We start from the raw sequence: 22,007 nt of genomic DNA, 5'->3' as shown, positions 1-22,007 counted from the left end.
GAGGGGTGTTTATGAGAGGTCAGCACTGCTACCTGCTCCTATTGATAGGAAATAAATTGTTTTCGAATACTAATTTAAATGCAATCAAACCAGAAATTTTGAAAATAAAATAGCTTGAGGAGTATTCAGCTGTTCCTTTGAATGAACCCTCAAACTGAGTGGTTCCCTGTTGATAGCAAGTAGGTTAATAAAGGGTGAAAAATAAATTGTAAATAAGTGGCGATTTAAACTGGACATGGCCCAACATCAGTTTGCAATCTAAAACTCAGAAGAGATTAGACATGTTAAATCCAGGTCATTTAACTTAATGGTGTAGTTTGCGTTAACTATTTATTTAGCGCTGCCTGATCCTGCCATCTAGTGGTCAAGATATGATGTTACAGTTGCATGCAAAGCGTATGTTCACTACAAGACCATGGAACTCTCTGCCTCAAATTAATTAAACCAATTGGCCACACTAAAACCTATACTACATCTTCTCCCTTGTTATAAATTGTAAAATACAGTTGATGTGTTTTAAAATAATAAGTTGTAAAACACAGACACACATGCATAGTTGGTTCTAAAACCCAACATGTCTATGATTGTGGCAGTGCACTGTACTTTGGACAGATGTGGTACCTCGGAATGGAGTGAAGATAAAGGACCAGTTTGCAGAGTACCAAAGGAGAGAGCATAGGGGATGCCCAGCCATTCTTTCCCCCATGGACTTCAAGCACAGCTCTGCCAGCTCTGTCGCGACTGCCTATGGGAGGCACAGGAAAGACAATTTTACTCAGAGAAACAGTAATATTATGTGTGTGTGTGCATTTTTTGGGAAAATTAGTTTTGTTTTTTTAAACAACACTAAGAACAACAATAAAAAGCAGAAAGCTTTTAGATTTTCTCTAACACTCTTCCCTCATTTACAGGCTGGGATGTGCTCCACTGGCTCAAACTCCATGTGTCTATATAGGTTTATTGCTAGTATGTAGTGGGGTATCTTTATGGTTTTTGTATGATATAATCAGTTAAAAGCACATCCTGCTTTCAACGGCTGTTTGTCCAAGAAAGTCCTCAGTCCTGAACCAAAAGTCGTTGGGGTGGAGTCAAACCTGTTCCAGCTCCTCCTACCTAGGTGGAGTTTCAGTAAATGTCAGCCTGAACTAGTGTTGTTGATAGGTGTGTTGTACCACCTTACAGAAAGTTAGTGGGTCCACCCCCTGGACTACTGGTTTCAGCAAGGACTATCTATAAACGATAAGTTGCCACTGAAAGCAGGATATACTTTTGTCAGGATTTATCAGTGTAATCCAGTGTAATTCTGCACATAAATATATAAGGGAACTCCTCAGCACATCAAAGCACATCACAACCTATTAGTAGAGGCATAAGTGTAAATAAAATCTAAAAGCTTCATAATTATTTTTATTTTTTTTTAAAAAAAGGGATTTACATGAGTCGTTTTTCTTTATTTAAGTTAGGTTTCAAAGATATTGAATGGCCTTTACAAAGCAAACTAAAAAATTGCAGTCTATTGATGTTTCATCAATATTTAGTCTGTGGATAAATACATATTTTTAAATAAATTAATAGCTTGTATGAATTAAATATAGATGCTCAGAACAGGTCACCTGGCAGACAGATGATGCCCAGTTGGAGAACATTCTTGATGGTGGGGTCATGTGAAAGGGCAGTAAGCTGACTTCCATGTTCAGGAGAGAGGCTTTGTAACTGGGCTGAAGCGCTGTGGAGCACTGCACCATTCTGAAGTGCAGTAAACTGTTCAACTGACCCAGTAGCAGAAATGTCTTAAAGTGCAAAAGAAAATTAAGCATTAACTTTTTTTATAGCGGGGAATTCAATCTATAATCAAATGTCCTTATGTCCTATTACTATATATCAGCATGGCATAGGTTTATGTTTGATGACCTAACCCAGTCAACCCTATAACGTAAACTGAATCTTTCTATGTCCTTATAGAACAGTCAGTTACTAAAGCCATATTCAAACTAGATTAGTTTCACATGGAGAGGGGATAATTAAATTATTAGCAGTTTATCTCTGTGATATAGTTTCATCTGATTCTGCCATGTCAGTATTTTATGAAACATTTTAGAAAAAAAATATCTTTTGTGATGGCCATAAGGTACTACCTTGGTCTCATCCGACCATAGCACATTTTGGCACATGGTTTGGGGTGATTTAGGTAGATTTGGATATTGTTGTTGTTTTTTTCTTGTGAGAAAAAAAACATCTATATCAGAGCCTAAAGAGATCAGAACCTGCTTAGGGAGTGTAGGTGGAACCTGTCGTATTTAAAACTCTCAAATCTAATGTCTGGTGTTCCCTTTGTTATTGGGGTGTTTTGGCGTCATCATACCAAGATCTAAAGAGTTCTGTAAGGCCTTCAGAAAAAAAGGTTGTGGATGCCTATAAGTCTGGCAAGGGATTAAAAAAGATCTCCAAATTATTTGAAATACATAATTCCACTGTAAAGAAAATCATCTACAAGTGGTGTAGATTTCAAATGACTGCCAGTTTGTCCAGGACTGGCCATTCCAGCAAATTCAGCCCAAGAGCAGATCGTTTGATGCAAAAAGAAGTCTCTAAGCACCCCAAATTTTCATCACAGGATCTGCTAGTAATTCTGTCAACTGTTGGTGTCAAAGTACATGCTTCTACAATTAAAAAAAAGAACATTAAAGCAAGAATACAGTTTGCCAGTGAGCATATAGGCAAAGACAGAGGCTTTTGGAATAATGTGCTCTGGACAGACGAATCAAATATTGAGACACAGTAACAACAGATATGTTTGGCACAGACCAAAGACAGCTTTTCAGGAGAAGCATATCAACTGTGAAACACGGTGGTGGAAATGTTTGGGGTTGCTTTGTTGCCTCAGGGACTGGGCAGCTTGAATTTGTTGATTCAACGATGAGTTCTGCATATCAAAGAGTGCTTGAAGATAATTGAATTGGAAGTGGACCTTTCAATAGGATAATGATCCTAAGCACACTAGCAAATCAACTAAGGAATGGCTCAAAAAGAAGAAATAAAGGATTATGGAATGGCCAAGTCAAAGTCTGGATTTGAATCCCATTGAAGTGTTGTGGGGGAATTTGACACAGGCACTACATACAAGAAAACCCTCAAACATCTTGCAACTGAAAGAATATTTAATGGAAGAGTGGCCTAAAATTCCAGCAAACCGATGTCAGAGACTGGTGGACACTTATGCAAAATGCCTACATGAAGCTATTTCTGCTAAAGTGGAAAATACTAGCTTCTGAGGCTAAGGGTATACTTACTTTTTCCACAGAAGAATATCACATCTATTGATGATTCTGTTGAATAAATAATTGAAAAAGTTGTTTTTCCTTGTGGTTTTGTTCAAGTATATCAGCTTCATTAATAGGCATTGTTTCCAAGATGATCAAATGTTGCTTGTCCAAATATGTCAAAAAAGTCAACAATTTCCAAGGGGTGTACTTATTTTTTCACATGAATTTATAGATATTTATTAGAGATTGTTGTCAAATGCAGGGAGTGACCAGTATTTGTCAAGATATTCCTGCACCTCCTTTAATGCTGCCATAGGTCTCTTGGCAGCCTTGTTGATAATTTTTTTTCTAGTTCTTTTGCTAGTTTTCGAGGGACATCCTGTTCTTGGTAATACCAAATATATCAAAGTCAGAATGCGCAAACTGGCAGTGAGGAATGTGACTGTGGTTCTCAACTTTTTGTTGATGGTCTTCACTGTGTTCCTGATCAAAACCTTTCCACAATAAGATCACGTACATGCTTTGTAAGCTCATTGTAGATCATGGCTTCAGCATGGAGATGTCAAGAAGATGTCAAGAAAATCCTGATCTTTATTTGGAGTTCATAAGAATAATTGATTATAGGTGTATGATAATTACTTTTGAACAAAAGCTTGAATGTTCATTTTAATCATGGTCACATGCCCCAATATATACATATGTGAAACCATTTATTGTAATTTTTTCTCTCTCTATAACAGTTCTATTTGTTTCCCACTTGAATTCTGTTGGTTTATCTTGGTTTAATTTTTTACAACCAAAACCTGACTTTTATCAGGGGTGGGTAGACTTTTTATATCCACTGCATATCCCATTTGAGTAGACATGTTTGTAAATATTCCATTATATTTGGTGGGAAAAGATTTTGTGGGCTTTTTCCCAAAACTCAAGCATTAGCCAAGTTTAAAATGTAGAACACTAAAATATAGATTACATTTAAAAGGACAGATATATTTCAAAAAATCCCATCTAGACAGTACTTTACTTATTAATTTCCAAACTGTGGTTATGGCCATTCAGCTACACTATGTGGTGCAGTTGGGCTCTCTCTTTCTCGCTCTCTCTCTCTCTCTGATTAACACACACTGTTAACTACAACTGAGTCTTTCTTTTCTTCACTTTAAAAAAGACATCAAACAGCCCTCTCCTGCAGAGAAGAGGGAGGGAGTAGTTATTTCTGGCCGTCATAATGGAATTTTGTCCAGCATAAATGGCTTTATTCTGCTGAAGTGGGGGATGAGATGGAGGCGAGGAGAATTCCATACTGGAATGTTGTACAAACTATGACCTCTGACACTTGGCCCCATGTCATTATGTACTCTTTTTGGATGACCTTTTGTCAGGACAAACTGTCAGGACAGCACATTCCACTCTTTGTGAAGGAGATAAGTTAATGTCATCTGTTGATCAGACCACTTGTAAGGGACTAGTTTTGTTATAAGCATGTAACATGACATTGTGCTGACCCTCTCGCCGGATGTCAACCAGACATACACACAGCTAGAGCATAGTCTACAAAGCAGATGTGTTTTCACTTCAAACAATCGCTCATATCAATCATGCTTGCACATGTTTATGTATAATGTCGAAAGCTGTATAATACAGACAAGTTACATATTAGACAGAGAGGCATCTACGATCAAATCATCCCATTTAAAAACAAAAGTAAGGTTTAGATAAAACATTACACATTTGTTTCAAATTAAATCTACAGGAATATGATAGGAATGTCTATTCTCTAATTGTAAACAATACTGGGTGAGGAAACCCATCAGAGCCAATAACAACTTTATATTAGGATATAACTTTGTAGTATGTAATGAATTCTTTGTTGTTTCATACCATTTTTTGCTGCTTTCCGTCTGTCTAGTTTTGGGGACACAAGTCCAAAGGTGCATTTCTTGCTTCTTTGAACCTGAACTCCAGGAACCATGGGAATGATTTCTGGACAGACATCACTGCGACTCCTGCTGGCTGGTCTATCCTCCTGTGAACACTCCCTGGCTGGCTCTGATACTGAGGAAGCAGAGCGGGCTTTAGGCCTGCTTTTCCCCAAACCTTTCAATGCTGGTACAGGGTTTTCACCACATTGCTTTTCACACTTAGGCCTTTGTTCCAATTGACTGTTCTGTTCTTCAAGCAAGTTCTGTGGGTGAGGAAATAGACAAGGTAGGTTGTAGGTTGCAGGTTGTTGAATTGATTTATGAGGAGGTGCAAGGCCATACCCACACTGATCTATTTGAATTCCCTTGCCTGCACCTTGACATTTGTAGGCACCAGTCTCTTGTCTGTGACTTCTATGGTCTGGCAAAGCCCTTAGTCCCATTTTTGGCAAGTGTTGCATTTTGTGATGCTTATGCACACTGGTCCACATCTGATGGGGTTCCTGCTCAATCAAGCACTGTTGCCTGTTGAGATTAACTGCTCCAGTATCTTCTAGTACAATTTTCTGAAGATTGTCTGGAGGTGTTTCAGTAAGCAAGTGTGTTGGCTGTTCAACTGTGTTGAGACTTGGCAGTGCTGTGTTCTGGGAAAGATGTATTGTTTTCATATTTGAGCTACGTTTTTGAACTAAGTTCTGATCTTGCTCAACTGAATCCGTACAGGACTGTATTAGGTTTTGCCCAAGTTGGATTGAATCCTGCACTGGTGAACTGCTCAAAGACTCAGTCCCAAGGTCAACCCCTTGTGCCTCATATCCTGGTTCTGCTTCTCCTAAGCCTGGCCATGTTTCATCCAGGGGCATTATTGGGTTTGCCTTCTCAAAATTTACTGGGTTTTTAATAGCTGCTAGGTAAGATTGACGATGCCTACCCTTGGATTCAGAATCCTTCTGTGGATCTTCAGAAAACTGATTATTTCTTGAAGATGGAACACAGTGTTCATCCATCAATCCTGAGGCTTGAACACATGGGGCACTGTCTCCTTTTGAAAGAGGGGAATGAGGTCTGAAAGACACTGGAACTTGAGGCATAACAGCTATTTTATAGCTTAAAGCATCCTTATCTTTGGCAAAATCCAAAAGATCTACATACTCCCCCTCCAGCTCTCGACTGGGCCTGCTGTCCCACATATTTGGAGAAACCCAACCAACAGGTTTGCCTACAGGATTACTCACAGGTTTCCCTTGATCCATCTTAACAAATTTGTTGCCACTTTTCACTAATCGATGTGAAACTGCAACGCCATTTTTAGCTGGAAGGATCATGGTTTCTGGTTCAAGAGTTGTTTTAGGAAAAGACATGTTTACAGGAAACTGTGAGTTGGACTCTACTTCAGTATTATGTTGCCGTATTAAACCCGCAGCTGTGCATGATGCTTTAGATTCAACCTTAGCTTTTGGCCTATTCAGAAATTCAGGGTTGATTACTTCTGCCCAAGGTACCTTCACAATCCCTTGATCAGAAGAAAGCACATATTGATGTAGCTGATTACTATGACGACCCTCATTGATTTCCTTTAACCAAGCTTCAGTGAAAATGCAAGGGTAGGATGTCTCTGGGATGGGAGTCTCCTCCACGGCAGGGCCTTTTTGTGCTCTAAAACCTGCTAGTAAGAGCAGATCCTCCTGTGCCAAAAGATCCTCTTGCACAAGGAGGTTCTTGAGGACTATACGGGCTGACTGTTCCCCAAACGGTTCCACTTGTAAGTAGAAGTCTCCAGGACGTAACAGTAAGGGGTTAATGGGGGCTAGCTGGATCACCACACGGTCTCTCAAACAGAGAGGCCAACCTTCACACCGGAACAAAACATCAGAGTACTCAGCCTAGAGAGAGGAATAGGGGAATGGAAAATTATTATTGAAAACATTTACTAACGTCCTAATAACTTTTATGGATTCTAGGTAAATATTTTTGAGTCTGTTCAGACTTTATTGTTCTATATTTTAAAAAAGAGGTTTTGTTGTGCACAGAAAAATACTGAACCTCATTCTAAGGAATTGCCTTAGAGGGCTTGGAAATGGAAATTTCTTGGATCTAAGCTAGAAAACACCCCAAGAAATAAAGTTAGTATAATGTCTTCAGTATTTCCTAGTGATCTTAAATTGAACCCTCTGTTTGCTGTAATGATAATACAGGAAATAATATGTTTCCCACACAAATACAGTAATCTTCAAGCATGTGTAGTGCTGAATGATCTGTCTAATGTTTACTTTTAATTTGAAAATTTCAGATGATGATGTAGAAGACTAGTAATTTAAATTACTTAACTATTTGTGTGATTAATGTGTTGTACTTACACAGGCAGCCTGTTGCACACTCTCTAGGATGTGCTTGGCTGGAATGAGGTAATCCAAAAAGCACTGCAGTGCATCTCCCTGGTAACGTGCCTCGATGGTACGGAAGAGCTGGCTCAGGACCGTTGGAGCAGTGGCCTCAAATGGGGGGTAAAGAGATGACAATGCACTCTGAATGGACCAGTCCAGAGAGGAGGAATTCTGAGAGAGAAGTCAGAGAGAGATTTTGGGACAGAGAAGATCAATAAAGGTTGCAATGTACTGGGAATGCACAAATGTAACACACTCTTTTTAACATGACATCTGGGAAACCACCCTTTGATTGCTTTGTTTTTTTTTATCAAAGATGACAAGAAGTGCTGGGATTGATTTTACTTCTGTTTAAGCTAGGAGTGCATTTTGGAATATAGTGTTTTCCAGTCACAGCTCATTTAAAATGATTAGCCACCCACATAAGAGAACAGATTAGAATAGAAAAAATATCTATAATAGATAAAACATTAAAAAAAAAAAAAAAAAAAAAATATTAAAACATGGTCTAAATCATCATGCACTTTTGTGGATGATTACACGCCACTTTGTGTGAGTTTACATGTGTGTGAATAAGGGGTATGTGGGTAATGTTTTACACTAAGGGGATTCACTTAACCCACCTTATTTAATGTTTTACGTGACAGTAACAAGTCATGAACTACACAATTAACACACTGTAAGTAATGATAACAAAGTAGTTGAGAAAATTTGTCAATAAATGTTACATAATAAATAAACATATGCAACTAAATGTTTATTCCATCAATAATGAACAGGGACTAAGGTCTAGTAAAGCTCCCTGCAAAACATGTGAACTATGACTTTAGCATTGTCATACCATATGTAATAATAAAGTAATGTCTAGTTTTGCCCTTCAGTTGAAAATTACAGATGATGTTGTAGTAGGTTGTTAGTTTAATGTAACCTATGCATGAATGAATACATCCACTGGCATTTATAGGCTGACTTAATAATTATGTTTATTCCGTAAATCCCTATATATTAGCATGTTGTTCATGTTGGTGTAATTGTTTGAACAACCTTAGGTTGCAATTTTAGGGAATTTATTGAATAAACCAACAAGAATAAAATCATTGATAATATGCATAATACTATTTAAATAGGAGACTAGTTCATATTGGTCATCATGTAATTAACTATAGACATGGATAGAAAAACACTGGTTATAGCAGGTATGGCTTCATATATGGCTTTACTTATGCCATTACCTACTCTTATGTTAATATTCAGCATAAATTGAGCTAGTCTGCCATTGTAAAGTGGGAAAGACTAAACACAATCTAGTGGAAGCAAACAGTTACAATTCTTCATACAGAATACTGCAGCCAGATGCTGTTGATTGCTATGCTTGAATAAGATATAATACTTCCTGTCTGGAACAGCAAAACAAACAAGCAAGCCCACAGAAAGAAGAACCACCGATGGCATTGCTCTCAGTGCTCTCAGTCATTCTCTTAACATTAGAGTAATCTTGGTGATTTAGGCTTCAATCTAGCCTAAGTTATTTCAATAAAACTCATATGAATACTTACAGTATAGTCACATGAACCACACATACTGTACACATACGTTAGTGATACAGTGCATATATTGTAGCCCGATTTCTGTACAATCCTACTATCAGACTGTTATTATAAGTGACTTCTCAGTTGATTCTTGGTCACACTGCATCATTAGAGTTAAGCAGTCTTGGGTCTATGAAGGTGGTAATTATATTTTTAGTTGCTGTTGTCTTTTTACATAAGGACCAAAAATGTGTCAAAGTAAATTGTGGACACTCAAAATCATTCTATATGTCAAAAACAATTGCTTGGTATATTAAAGCAAGGTAGTCTACTACAACAACATGAAAATTATAAAAAAAATATATATAAAGTTCACACATGGGGTAGGTGATATGGCAAAAAAAAAAATAATACAGTCAATACTTACACAATACTTGCACGATATGCAACGTATACTGTGATATATAATTTTGCTGAGACTAGCATGGGCAACTATAGTTTCAGAGCTTTTGATTATTTGTACCCTAACCCCAACCCTAACCCAAGAAAAGACAATAGTTGGTACAAAAATAGTTTTTAATGTACAATCAGTTAATTTTTACACTAACAAATTAGCTTTAAAAGCACTGATACCTGACGATAATGACACTATTTAGAAAAGTATATCATGATGTTATCATAATATCGATATCATATTGTCATATTACCCAGTCCTAGTTCACATTACAGCTAAAATATATAAAGAGCGTATATTGTATGTCTCGGAGATATTGCTATTATTAAGTGAAGCAATAATTATACAGTACCAGAATAATGGAAAGGAAACTGCTCGTAACCAGAAAGCATACCACATCACCTGTGAAGCAAGGTGGAGACCTGGGTATACAGTGTACTGCTAATAGTATAGCAATATACTGCTACAGTATATTGCTAATTAAGCATATATGTGCTTAATATATAAAACATAAATGTGCCTGGGAAGCAGCAGGATACTCTATTGTGTACAAATCTCTAGAGAATTGCATGAAAATTGAAACAAAAACATCCATCCATCCATCCATCCATCCATTTTCGACAGTATACCGCTTATCATAAACAGTGTCACGGGGGACCCTTGAGCCTATCCCTAGGAACTTGGTGCACAAGGCGGGGGACACCCTGGATGGGGTGCCAATCATACACACATTCACACACCATGGACAATTTAGAAATGCCAATTGGTCTACACTGCATGTCATTGGACTAAGGGTTGAAACCGAAGTACAAAGAGGCAACATGGGGAGAACAAGCAATCTCTGTGTACACAGGGCCGAGGTGGTATTCAAACTACATTATCTCTCATTTTAATAATGTCTCAGTTAAAACAATAAACAATAAAGTTGTCTATAAACAAAAGTAACATTCCATTACAAGCATTGTTCCTGAAATAGCTATGAGTTTTAGATGCGAGTCAGGGCCTGTGATATGATCTTACACTATGGACATGGGCATATTTGAAACACACACCATCAAACTGCATCTTTTTACTTGTATATCTAACACAAACAAACATTTTTACCTGTGACAAAGAGCTTCATTTCTGTTCTTTCTCACCATGTGACCAAAGAGTCATCATTCTATGGTTGATTATGTCAGAGCATCTATACAGGCTAGTGAAGCAAAAGGTGTTTGACAACAAGAAAAAAAATGTCTGGACGCATTACTCTTTAACTCAACTTCAAATTCAATTAAATGCACTGAAATACTGAAAATAGCATAACTAAAGCAATGTTGTATAACTGCTACTATAGAATGGGGGGGGGGGGGGGGTTTATATAATGTATTGTATTACATGTATTTATGAAGAAAGCAACTTCATTTCTTAGGAAATTTCTGTCTGGTACAAGCAACTGCATTAAGTGTGTTCCTAAACCTCCTAACATTCAAGCAGTATTTCATGACATCAGTGTGAAATAACACTAGCTGCCATTTTGTGGGTTACTTGCCACAATTGAAAACAGGGAGATGATGAAGAGCTAAAGTTTCCCCCCTACAAAGGCTCCATCCACAGCCAAGACGTGAGTGTAAGGTGTATTCTATTAGTCATACTGTAATCCAGAGAGCAGTGCCTGTGAGGTCGTGCCCTCACCTCAGAGGAATGCTTGTGCTGGAATTTTTCCTAAGCTTTGTTTCTAGCCATAATGTATTTATTTGATAGAGAGTCATTGAGCTGTGCTGATGTGGAATTCACTGACTTTGTTAAAGACTGTAATACACTGCAGCTGTAGACCATGAGATGTGATCTTTTGTTTGCCTTTTCATCAAGATCTGGGCTTTTTCTTCTTCTTCCAGAACTTCAATGTAACAACATGGTCTTAAACTTGTTATTATAAACATGTTCTTATAATCAAACATTGAAGGTATGTTTAAGTCTGGAGACAGAAGCAAGTTGTTATTATGTTCAACTCAAGAACTTTTAATCTGACACCCAAAAGGGTAGACTGACAACTGAAATCTCTGTAGGATTGATAGCAATTTTAAATATTATATCCTTAGATGCAATATAAAATGTTAGCTTGTAGACCTTTTTTTTTTTTTTTTTTTTTTTGCATGAATAGTTTCCAGTTGATTTCTTTGGCTTGCATGTCTAGTTCAGGGTGGTCTTTTTTGTTCTATGTAGGCTCCAGGATCCTTTGGCTGACCCCCTCCTCTCTCTCTTCCTGATTAACACACTGTTAACTAGAACTAAGTCTTTTCTCTCCCTTAGTAAACATGTAAACATTCTTTGTTTCTGTCTTGCCAACATGCCTCTCCTTAGGCCTGGAATATACTTCTGCATTTGTTTATCCGTATATAAGTGAGGGCATTCTTTATGTGTTGTCATGAATTTTACGTATTGTCTACAATTATACTTGCATATAATGGGAACATTTCACTGCAAAATGAATGGAGAATAAGCACTGGATGTGATAACGCTGAGGATCACTACTTACTTCTGGGTTCTTCGGGTGCAGTTTAGCTTTTTTCAGATTTCACCGACAGAAAAAAAACAACTAAAAAACTAGCCCTGCTATCTCACAAAATAATATGAATATATAATAAGCCCCTACTGTTTGCATAGTTCATTTTATTTCAACCTTCATCTAATATTTACTATTACACATTAGCTAGCTAACAAACATGAGCTGAAACAATATTTAATAATTCTATATAGCCTAAATATAGCTATGTGAAAACATGCCCATGAATGGAGCTGCAGCTTTACACACTTCTCTCGCTACCTCACTGCGCATCAGCACCTTCCAGATGCTTTGTGCTCATGATATTTGACCAGTGTTATGTTTGCAGTCAGATAAATGATTATATTATCAGTATTACTCTGAAACTCTTGATACAACCCAAAGAACAAAGGTGAAGGGTACTGTGGACAGCCAAATCAATCATAATGCATTTGCATTAAGGCTGGATGGTGCACAGTACCATAGATACACACAACACGCTGTTAGTATTCAGTAGTTGTAGATGCCATGGCTGGTTTACACATCGGCTTTGAAGCACGTTTATGTATTTGCATCAAGAGTTTATGGGAAAGTGTAGCTTACCTTAGCCTACCCGTGAGCATCTGCACACTATGCTTACCCATAAATGTTTACCCCATCATTGTATTGTGACACAAATTTGCACTTTAAACATACTTTAACATTAATATTAACCATGTGGCTACTCATTGATGGGGAACACTGACAGGCTGAAATGAACAAGAGAAAGTACTCTCATAAACATTTTTTTTTCTTTGACAAATTTCCACGTATGGTACATTATTATGGCCAAAAGTATGTGGACACCTAACCATCACAATCATACAGCATGTGCTTGTTCAACATCCCATTCCAGAGTCTGTCCCCCACTTTGCTGCAATAGTAATCTCATCTGGGAAAGCTTTATGCTATGTGGGGATTTGCTCATTCAGCCATAAGAGCACTGGTGATGTCAGGCACTGATGTCAGGTGAGGAGGCCTGAGGTGACATTCCAGTTCATCCCAAAGGTGTTCAGTTTAGTTGAGGTCAGGACTGTGCAGGCCACTCGAGTTCTTCCACACCACCTTGTCAAACCATCTTCATGCACCTCACTTTGTGCACAGGGGCATTCTCATGCTGGAACATGTTAGTTCCAGTGACGGGAAATTGAAATGCTACAGCATACAAAGACATCTTATACAATTGTGTGCTTCCAATTTTGTGGCAACAGTTTGGGGAAGAACCACATACGGGTGTAATGAACAGTGGTAGCTCAGTGGTTAAGACACTGGATTACTGATTGGAAGGTCATGAGATCAAATGCCAAACTGTCACTGTTGAGCCGTTGAGCAAGACCTTTAACCCTCACCTGTATGAATTAGATACAGGTAAGTTGAATTAGATAAAGGTAAGTTGCTCTGGATAAGGGAATCTGCAAAATTCTGTAAATGTAATATGGGTGTAATGGTCAGGTATCCACATACTTTTGGCCATAAAGTGTATTTAGTGACTGTATGATGTTCTTTACAGAAGCGCTGCGCTTTTCTAGGCACTCTTTAAAGCTATTATTATATCAATCTTCATTAAACATTTTATGTAAATAGATTTAATTTATATTTTTCCCTCAGCACTATAAATCAGGACTTGTGTAGTACTGAACCAGTATTTCTGCACTGGTCAATTTTAGTTTGATCAAATAAATGCACTAAAGATATTATATTCATGCAATATGATCTAAATAATGATGAATTAAAATAACCAATAGCTAATCCGTTTACTTGGCAAGGAACAATAAAGGTACACCTAAAACCCCTGAACCTAAATGTGAACTTTACAAAACACCTTACTACTGCAAAAGTATAAGAAAAAAACCCTGATCTGAGTAGCAAGCTAAAATTTCCACATGCTTCATATTCCGATAGACCTTAATCCAACATGTGTTCATTCTTCAGCTGAAAAAGTTTTGTACATTCAGCTGTCAAATTTCAAAAGACCCCCTCATTCTCTTTTCTCAGCAGGTATCTTCCTTCTATTCTCCTTTCTTCCTGTCCCTCCCCTCTTACTTCAAGGGGACACTGTTGTCTTTGTCTTGGCGTCACTCTTATTTAATTCCTAACAGAGGGTCCTGTGGCATAATGTTCCTCATTCACACAGCTTGGGTACTTTTTTTTTTTTAGATGTTTATACTGCAACCCAACAAAAAGTATGTACCCAACTAATATCAGAGCATAAGCTGTCTGCATACCCATCCACACATTTGTTTAACCATCTTCCCATCTGACCAACTTGAAATTTTCAAATTAGCTTCCAACCCTTTTGCCATCGTCAAATTTGCCTTCTGCTGTTTGACATGCAGCATTTCTCTTCTACTATTTCTGATAGCTATGTTTGGAAGATAATACATTAGCTATGGCATTTGGACGACTCTTGCCAAAGACTTAGCAGGTTATTAAAACAAAAAAAAAGTATTATTAAAATGGCATGTTTGACTTTCCATCAAAGCTGGATATGAGGAAAAGAAAATGTAGAAGGCCCAACAATCGCACTGAGCTGTACTGTTTGCCCAACAGACCATTTGTAATGAAAATGAAAAACTCAGCACCTGCTCTGGTGTGAGCAGAGCTGGAGCATTTTTTTTGCAGAATTTGCAAGACTTTACCACTGCTTTAACATGCAAACTCCAAGCCTCAATCATGGCTCCACCTTTATGCAGTCTACATTCTGCACCAAACAGTAGGAAAGTAGATGGAAAACAGAATTCTTGTGAAATGCGCTACGGAGTCAAAATACCAAAAAGTGCAACTGATGTAGAAATAACAGAGCACTGTTCTGTCAGATGTCAGGGGCTCAACATCTGGCTGGAGGTACAGCTAATCAGTCTGCTCTCTGTGTGACTCTGCCAGTCCTTCCCAGGGTCAAAAAACACACAGAAATTGATTTGTAACACATGTTGCATATTGTCATTTCTCTCCAGTTGTTGCTGAGAAAAAAAAAATCCTGACTAGGCCACAAAATGGGTCAGTAAACAACATTCTACAAGTACCAAGTGTTCTAACTCATGAACTGGTTAGCTCGGGGATAGAAGTCACACTGTCACAATGCCACAATGTTAGTTTAGTCACTTCTCCACAAATAGGATGAATGGTTCTGAGCACGAATAATAAACACAAGCTAGGAGGACAGTTTTAATGTGCATTGGCAAATATTCTCTGGACGTGAGCCGGAGTGATGAACACCTGTCTAACACAAAATCTTCCATCAGCGTTCAACTGCTTTGAGATCTGTTAACTTTGAAGGCTATAGCATATGATTTATCATTTTTATCCTCTTCAAACCATTCCGTGAGCCCTCATGTCCTGACGATGGGGACATTATTATTCTAGAAGAGACCACTCCCATCAAGATAACCCAGAAATATGCTACCCAAAAAAGACAATAATTGATCACTTAACTATGACCATATTCATAATTGACCACAAAATCAAATCTTATTTTAAACTATGAACCATATTTATCTGAATGTTAATCTGTTGCCTTGCCCTCATTGTCTTGTCTTGCCTGTCAAGATGGCCAGCCTGGGTCCCAATTACTTGAAATTAAAATATTTAATCTCAAGATGTTACAACAGATACTGATTAATAAACATCCACAAGATAAAAATCCTTATACAAACCTCTTTTTCAGACCGTGAGCATTACTCTAAAAATTCAGATTATACATTAATCATAACCATAGATCACACAGAAATAATAATCAAACCGTGACGAACACAAATTAATTTGATGAATCAAAAGAAAGATTAGGTATTAGGTTACATACAGGGATTGTTTTGTATTTTTTTGCTGATACACTGCATCACTTTGTGTCATCATATAGTTTTTCTTTCATATGGTATTTTCCAGTCCTGACTTGGAAGCTGTGGTGACAGAAAAAAGGCTTTCTCTTTATTTCCTTTTATCAACAACCCCTTTAACTTTTCTGCACTTAATGCTTCTAAGTTGGGACTGCACCAACTCTATTAGCATGACAAAACAAACCCCTTGCCAGAATGTCTCCTCCTAGCTTGGGCCCTCAGGCAGAAACACATTAGCTTTATCAGGTGAATCTGCCCAGTCTCTCATTAGTGAAGGAATGAATGAGAAAATTACTGTTTATTTTTGCTATGCTTAGCAGACTTGCTAGCAGAGTGGGTGCTTGTATCCAGGACAGCTAATTTAAATACCAATTCAGCATCCTTCGATCACTCCAGTAAGTGTTTCCTTTGAATGCTTTGCTTCAGGGGATTTAAGGATACTGAATGTCTTGATGTATTTGATGTCTTGCTTGTCCTGATTGATTTGCAGCCTTTCGCTTTATGGCTGTGTATTTAGCAATATGTGTAAAACATATGTTTGTTTAAGCTTATATTAGTATTTTTGAGGGTTGGATGAATCCATAGAGGCCACACCAAAACAGTGTGAGTTGTTTGTGTGTGTGAAGAAGGGTTGGCTAGAAGCTGTTACTTTCCACTGACTGTTGCTGCCAAACAGACATGCTGGCTTCTGCAGGCAAAAACAAGTGTACAAAGGCCTGCCCCTCAGCAGCTAGGAAGAAGACCATAACACTTTATTTTTTGGGAATCACAGCCATAAAACTCAAAATATTAGGAAATATTTGCCTGTTAGGCTTATGTTTAGAGGTAACCACAGCAGCCAAATCAGTCTTTGACAGAAATGCTATTATAGAAATTCATTCAGTTTAGAGCTGCAACAACTAATCGATAAAAATCGATAATAATCGATCATGAAAATCGTTGTCAACGAATCTCATTATCAATTAATTGGACTGCACGCGGCAGGGGGGAGATTTACTTATTACGTTACTTCTCTTCCAAAAACACGCTTCGGAGAGTAAATACTAAAGTTGTGTCCCAAATGAAGTACTGTACACTTACATTATGCACTATATCACTAGCGGGTTGTTTTTTTTTTTTTTTACTAACCGGAAGTATAAGCCACAGAATTTTAAAAGACAGTGAGCATTAGCTTCAATAAATTTAGAAGCACTGAATTCAGGAATAAATACTCTCACTAGAAACGTTAACAGGAACACCTATATACCTGCTCATTAGCCAATCATGTGGCAGCAGCACAATATATGCAATCATGGGCTGCGTCTGAAATTGTGTACTGTGACAGTATGTACACCATTTGATGCAGTACCTACTGCAAGACCGTTGAAACAGTATGCACGTGTGTGTAGTATGAATACAATCCCGGACATACTACATCTGCCATGGTGGCATTGTCATGTGACCTTTGACATCATCATAAACACAAAAATCTTAAAGAGACCACCAGATTAAAGCAACCACACTATCAGCAAAATGCACATCAGGAAATTAACTCAATTAGTACTTTAATGTAGGCAGTGTTAACACGCCTACATGGAGATCACAAAAAAGTTTCAAACGCTGTAACAACTGATTTCTTGTTTAAACCTTCAACAAGTTAGCAACTTGTTCAGGTATTGTTCAACAAATCCTGTTTAACCAAGGTTTAATGCTTATAAAGAGCCGACCTGCTGTCTTCCGCGTTTTGTTTTTCTGAGCTCGTCCGCACCAGTACTATTGCATTATGGGATTCTTGACTCACCTGGTGTCCATCGGTTGCACACTGAGAATTCGGACATACCCCTCTGGCGTACTGCTTTTCGCCTACTGTATAGTAAGGTAATATGCAATTTTGGACGCAGCCATGCAGATACAGGTCAAGAATTTCAGTAAATAGCTGCATTCAAAATCAGGTACTGAGACAGTACCTACTGCATTTGATTCAGTACCTACTACTTGGCTGTTGATACACTCGGTACTGATAAGTGTATAGCATGAATACAATCTGGACATACTACATCCGCCACGTTGGATTTATCATGTGGTCTACAATTTAAAAAGAGCTGATGCACTGCCTCCTACCATTTTTTTTATTTTGACAGCTCTTCTGTGCCAGTCCCATTGCCTTATGGGATAGCACAGTGTCTATTGCTTCTATACTGCAGAATCTCCGTGGAAGCAGTAGGTCTTCTGGGTATTTATTAGTTTTATTAATACTGAGAATTCAAACATCCTACTCCTTTGGCGTACTGTCTTAATTAATTAATTAGTAAATTTTTGGATGCAGCCAATGTTTACACCAAACACCAAGATTTTTGTTTGTTTGTTTTCAGCACCATTCTGTGTAAACTCTAGAGACTGTTTCTGAAAATCCCAGGAGATTAGCAGTTTCTGAAATACTTAAACCCATCTGGTACCAAAAAACATGCCGGATCAGATTGGGAGTGTCACTGTACAAGTATTTCCTAGTCTCTCTAGAAATTTCACGCTCATGTTCTGGCTGGATCAAAAATTTCCAGACTTGTTCTGAAGCCAAGGTGTGTGGACATTGGACAATGTTTTGTTTTGACATGTTGTTTGGACATCTGTTTTGGACATTGTCATTTTGCAAGGTGATTCTTCACCCAAAGACAAGCTTTTTTTCAATAATATCTCTATGCTTGAATACATAAGCGGTGGGGCTTTATGCTTGTATTTCCTCATTTGTAAGTTGCTTTGGATGAAAGTGTCTGCTAAATGAATCAATGTAAATGTATAGAGACAGAGGTGTGCCTTTTTAAAACTATGTCTAATCAGCTTAATTAACCACAGTTAAAGGTTAATCTAGAAACATCTCAGTGATGATCAATGGAACCAATGTTAGCTAAATTTCAAGTGTACTAGCAAAGGTGATATTGGATGCATTGATACTGATTTCAGGTATCTGTCTGATACCATGCTAATTTATTCTATTATTTTATACTAGTAAAAAAAATATTGCTCTGATACCAACATCTGATATCATGTGACACTTTGGGAGGTAAGTCTTTGATGCTCTAATAAACAGATGGCATAAAATGACAGTTGAAGTGGAATAAAACCTGCTCTTCTCCATTGTAACCCTACTCAATATAAGGTAACTAACATAGCTAGTGAATGCACTTTATTTAAAATCAAATGCTAATGAGCCTAGTAGCCTAAGTGTCCGACCATGATCATGCACTTTTCATGGTCACTATGTAAAATGGAAAAACATAAACAGAGCTAAATGTAATGTTCCATGACGCATGTGATTGCTTAAACCTAAATTGGTTACTTATTTCAGCAACACTATAGGCATTGGCAAATACCCAAACATGGACTTGTATTCATACTTGTGATATTTCAGGAAAACAAAATTATAAATCCATTCTAGAGTAAACATGTAACGTAACAAAAAAAAATGTGAAGAAGTTCCTCTCCAACACCATGCCTAATTTGACCAAGTATTGTAGCTCTGTCAGGGAGACAAAATTGTTCTTCCTGACAAAATCTCGCTATACACTGTGTGAATGTTATTAAGAACCGGTTGAATACAGAATTTGATGCATGAAACAATGTTGAAAAGTAGACTGGATTGGTTGTTACCTCTATTTAGTGATCAGCTTTTGATTTACTGTCATGGATACTGCAAATCAAATGCTGGTCACCACATACAGTAAAGGTAACCCAGCTCCTCACAATTTTGGGCCAGTTTTCGGCACCAAAATAATATCATTTAAATAGTGAGATAGGTTTAGGATGGAAAGTTATGTTTTCTATCCATGTTACACTTGCAATGTCTAGACTGGACACACTACTAAGCACTATGGTAAAGCTAAACGGTTTGGTTACACATTTTCTGTGGGTACATGGAGTAAACATAATGTGAGCATATCTAGCAATAATAAACAGCTCCCTCTCATATTCTCACCCACATATTATGAGGAAGACAATGAATCATTATGAAAACTAAATGATGGCTCACTGCATTCCCAGAGAAACCAGCCCCACTTAGGTTCTGTAATTACATTGGCGGAAGGACATGCATGCTTCAATTGAATTACTGCAGAAAGAGTTGAAGAATAGAAAATGATGAAAACAGACAGTAAAACAAACCAGAATCATTGTGTAGATAAATATATCATGGTTCAGGATTGGTCCTTCGTACAGCTGTATATTGTTACAATTGTTGGAAAATGTGCAGAGGTACACTATTTTGGTCAGTATTTTGGAGTGCTGTAATAATTCAATAATTTGAAGGGTTGAGTGCTAGAAGAGGGAGGCTTTCTAAGTCTATCTTTAGTAGTAGTCAGAAAGTCAGAGAGCTATAAATGGAAGGTATTCTGGGAGGTTATAGTGATTCCCTCTAGTACGTACCTACAGACAGGAAAGCATATTTCTGTCTGCATCTGAAAATTTAGTAGGAAGCAAATGTACCCTCCTTAGAAGTAAACATTGATCTTCCAGTGTAGAATTACTATTTAAACTGATAATAGCTGTTCATCAACAGCCTACTATTTAAAACCCGACCTAACAACTTCTCTTAAGGAAATATACAAACATCTGATAGTAACACAGCCCAATACAAATGCATTATTTGGAATGAGCAGGCAATGTGTTCTAAACAAATAGGTATGAATACTATGTGCACGATTTGTTTGTTTAGTGTTTTTTAAATGGTTTACAGGGAAGCTGGTTTAGCTTAGAGGTGTGCATCAGGACTGGTATACCATGAGAAGCAATAACTGGGAGATATGAAACTCATCGAACAAAGACCACAATTAATATGAACGAACAGTGTTCCTTCATTCATCCTTAGTAACCACCTGGTCATGACTGCAGTGTTTTAAATTAGGCTACTAGTTTACTAGTTTATTTTATTTTTAAAAATCTTGCCTGTTTTGGTCATAACTTTGGCTTAAATCCAAATACAGATACAGATGTGAATAACTGAAGCGATAAACAGACGCATATATAGAATACACCATTGCATTACACTCTCTCTCTCTCACACATACACACACACACACACACACAAAGTTAATTATTTTGTGCAAAGAAAAGCCTTTAGTATATATACAAAAGAGAAAACTAAACTCTGTGTAGCTCAAGAGTTTGTGCATCGCGGTTCCCATTTCTGACTTCAGAGTAGTTTCAATATAAATTGGAGTCACCTAATAAAGAACACCGCTAACATTAAATCAAACATACTGTAATTTAGGCAAAACCTAAGGTGACAAGTTATTAACGCACGTTTGTGTCCTGCCAAGTCAGGTCTCACAATACTGCCCACTCCTGGATTACACATAGAAGTCTAATTCCTATTTAAAAACAGTAACATTATATAACAGTCTGATTCCTGTTCAATAGATTATCAACAAGCTTGTAAATCACAAGGTCTGTAGAGCAGCAAAATAGATCAGAACCATACAACGCAGACAAAACATAACAGCGGGACCAACGGTCATACCATTTTGGCGATTCTGTCCAGGTTATCCAGCTGTCATCTTTGTTTATCCATGCAGGAATTGGCTTTGTTTTGCAGACAGACTTATATCCATAGAGGACATATCTGCACTGCTGTCCAGTTTGGAGATAGTGCTGTGTTTTGCCTGAAGTAACTCACTGCCATTATACAGCTCAGCAGTAAAAAGTTGCTCTATACCAGAGAGCCTGTTGCTTGGTTTGGTACTCTTTCTTCCTGACTACATTTTCAGGGAGGGAGAGAGGGAGGGCAGGAGAGAGAGAGAGAGAGAGAGAGATGGAGGGAGGGGAAAAAGGAGAGGGGGAGGAGAAAGGCTTTCTCTAACAGAGGAAATCCCCCTTAAGGCTTTTCATACTTTTCCTCAGTGGCAGTTCTGGACTTCATATCAACCCCCCCCCCAACCAGCTATGGAGAACACACACACACACACACACACACACACACACACACAGACAGTTCTTTCATAGACAAAAAGACCACTAAAGACCCAATGAACTTTTTCATTTTCTCTATTCAGCTTCTCTTGCGCTCTCTCTCTCTCTTTCTCTCTCTCACA

The 22,007-nt window shown here is 37.8% G+C and overlaps 1 protein-coding gene across 4 annotated transcripts in view; it reads right to left on the bottom strand.

Moving 5' to 3' along the window:
• Positions 1–21,693, bottom strand: part of quo (quattro) — a 33,601-nt gene extending 11,908 nt beyond the window's left edge. For 2 of the 4 annotated variants that reach the window (XM_053683587.1, XM_053683588.1), the window contains exons 1-5: positions 21,437–21,693; positions 7,543–7,740; positions 5,145–7,068; positions 1,614–1,790; positions 622–745 (exon numbers count right to left, since the gene is read on the bottom strand). In XM_053683587.1, coding sequence (XP_053539562.1) covers positions 622–745; positions 1,614–1,790; positions 5,145–7,068; positions 7,543–7,740; positions 21,437–21,439 — 2,426 coding nt within the window. In that variant the 5' untranslated portion in view covers positions 21,440–21,693. The remainder of the gene's footprint in view (positions 1–621; positions 746–1,613; positions 1,791–5,144; positions 7,069–7,542; positions 7,741–21,436) is intronic. The other 2 variants (XM_053683586.1, XM_017479918.3) reach the window with 2 other exon arrangements.
• Positions 21,694–22,007: the final 314 nt, after the last annotated feature.

The sequence above is a fragment of the Ictalurus punctatus genome, chromosome 11, assembly GCF_001660625.3.
Source record: "Ictalurus punctatus breed USDA103 chromosome 11, Coco_2.0, whole genome shotgun sequence".
In the NCBI taxonomy this organism is placed as follows: domain Eukaryota; kingdom Metazoa; phylum Chordata; class Actinopteri; order Siluriformes; family Ictaluridae; genus Ictalurus; species Ictalurus punctatus.
Note: the sequence above shows the minus strand (reverse complement) of the source record. Positions and strands in the feature narration are given on the sequence as shown.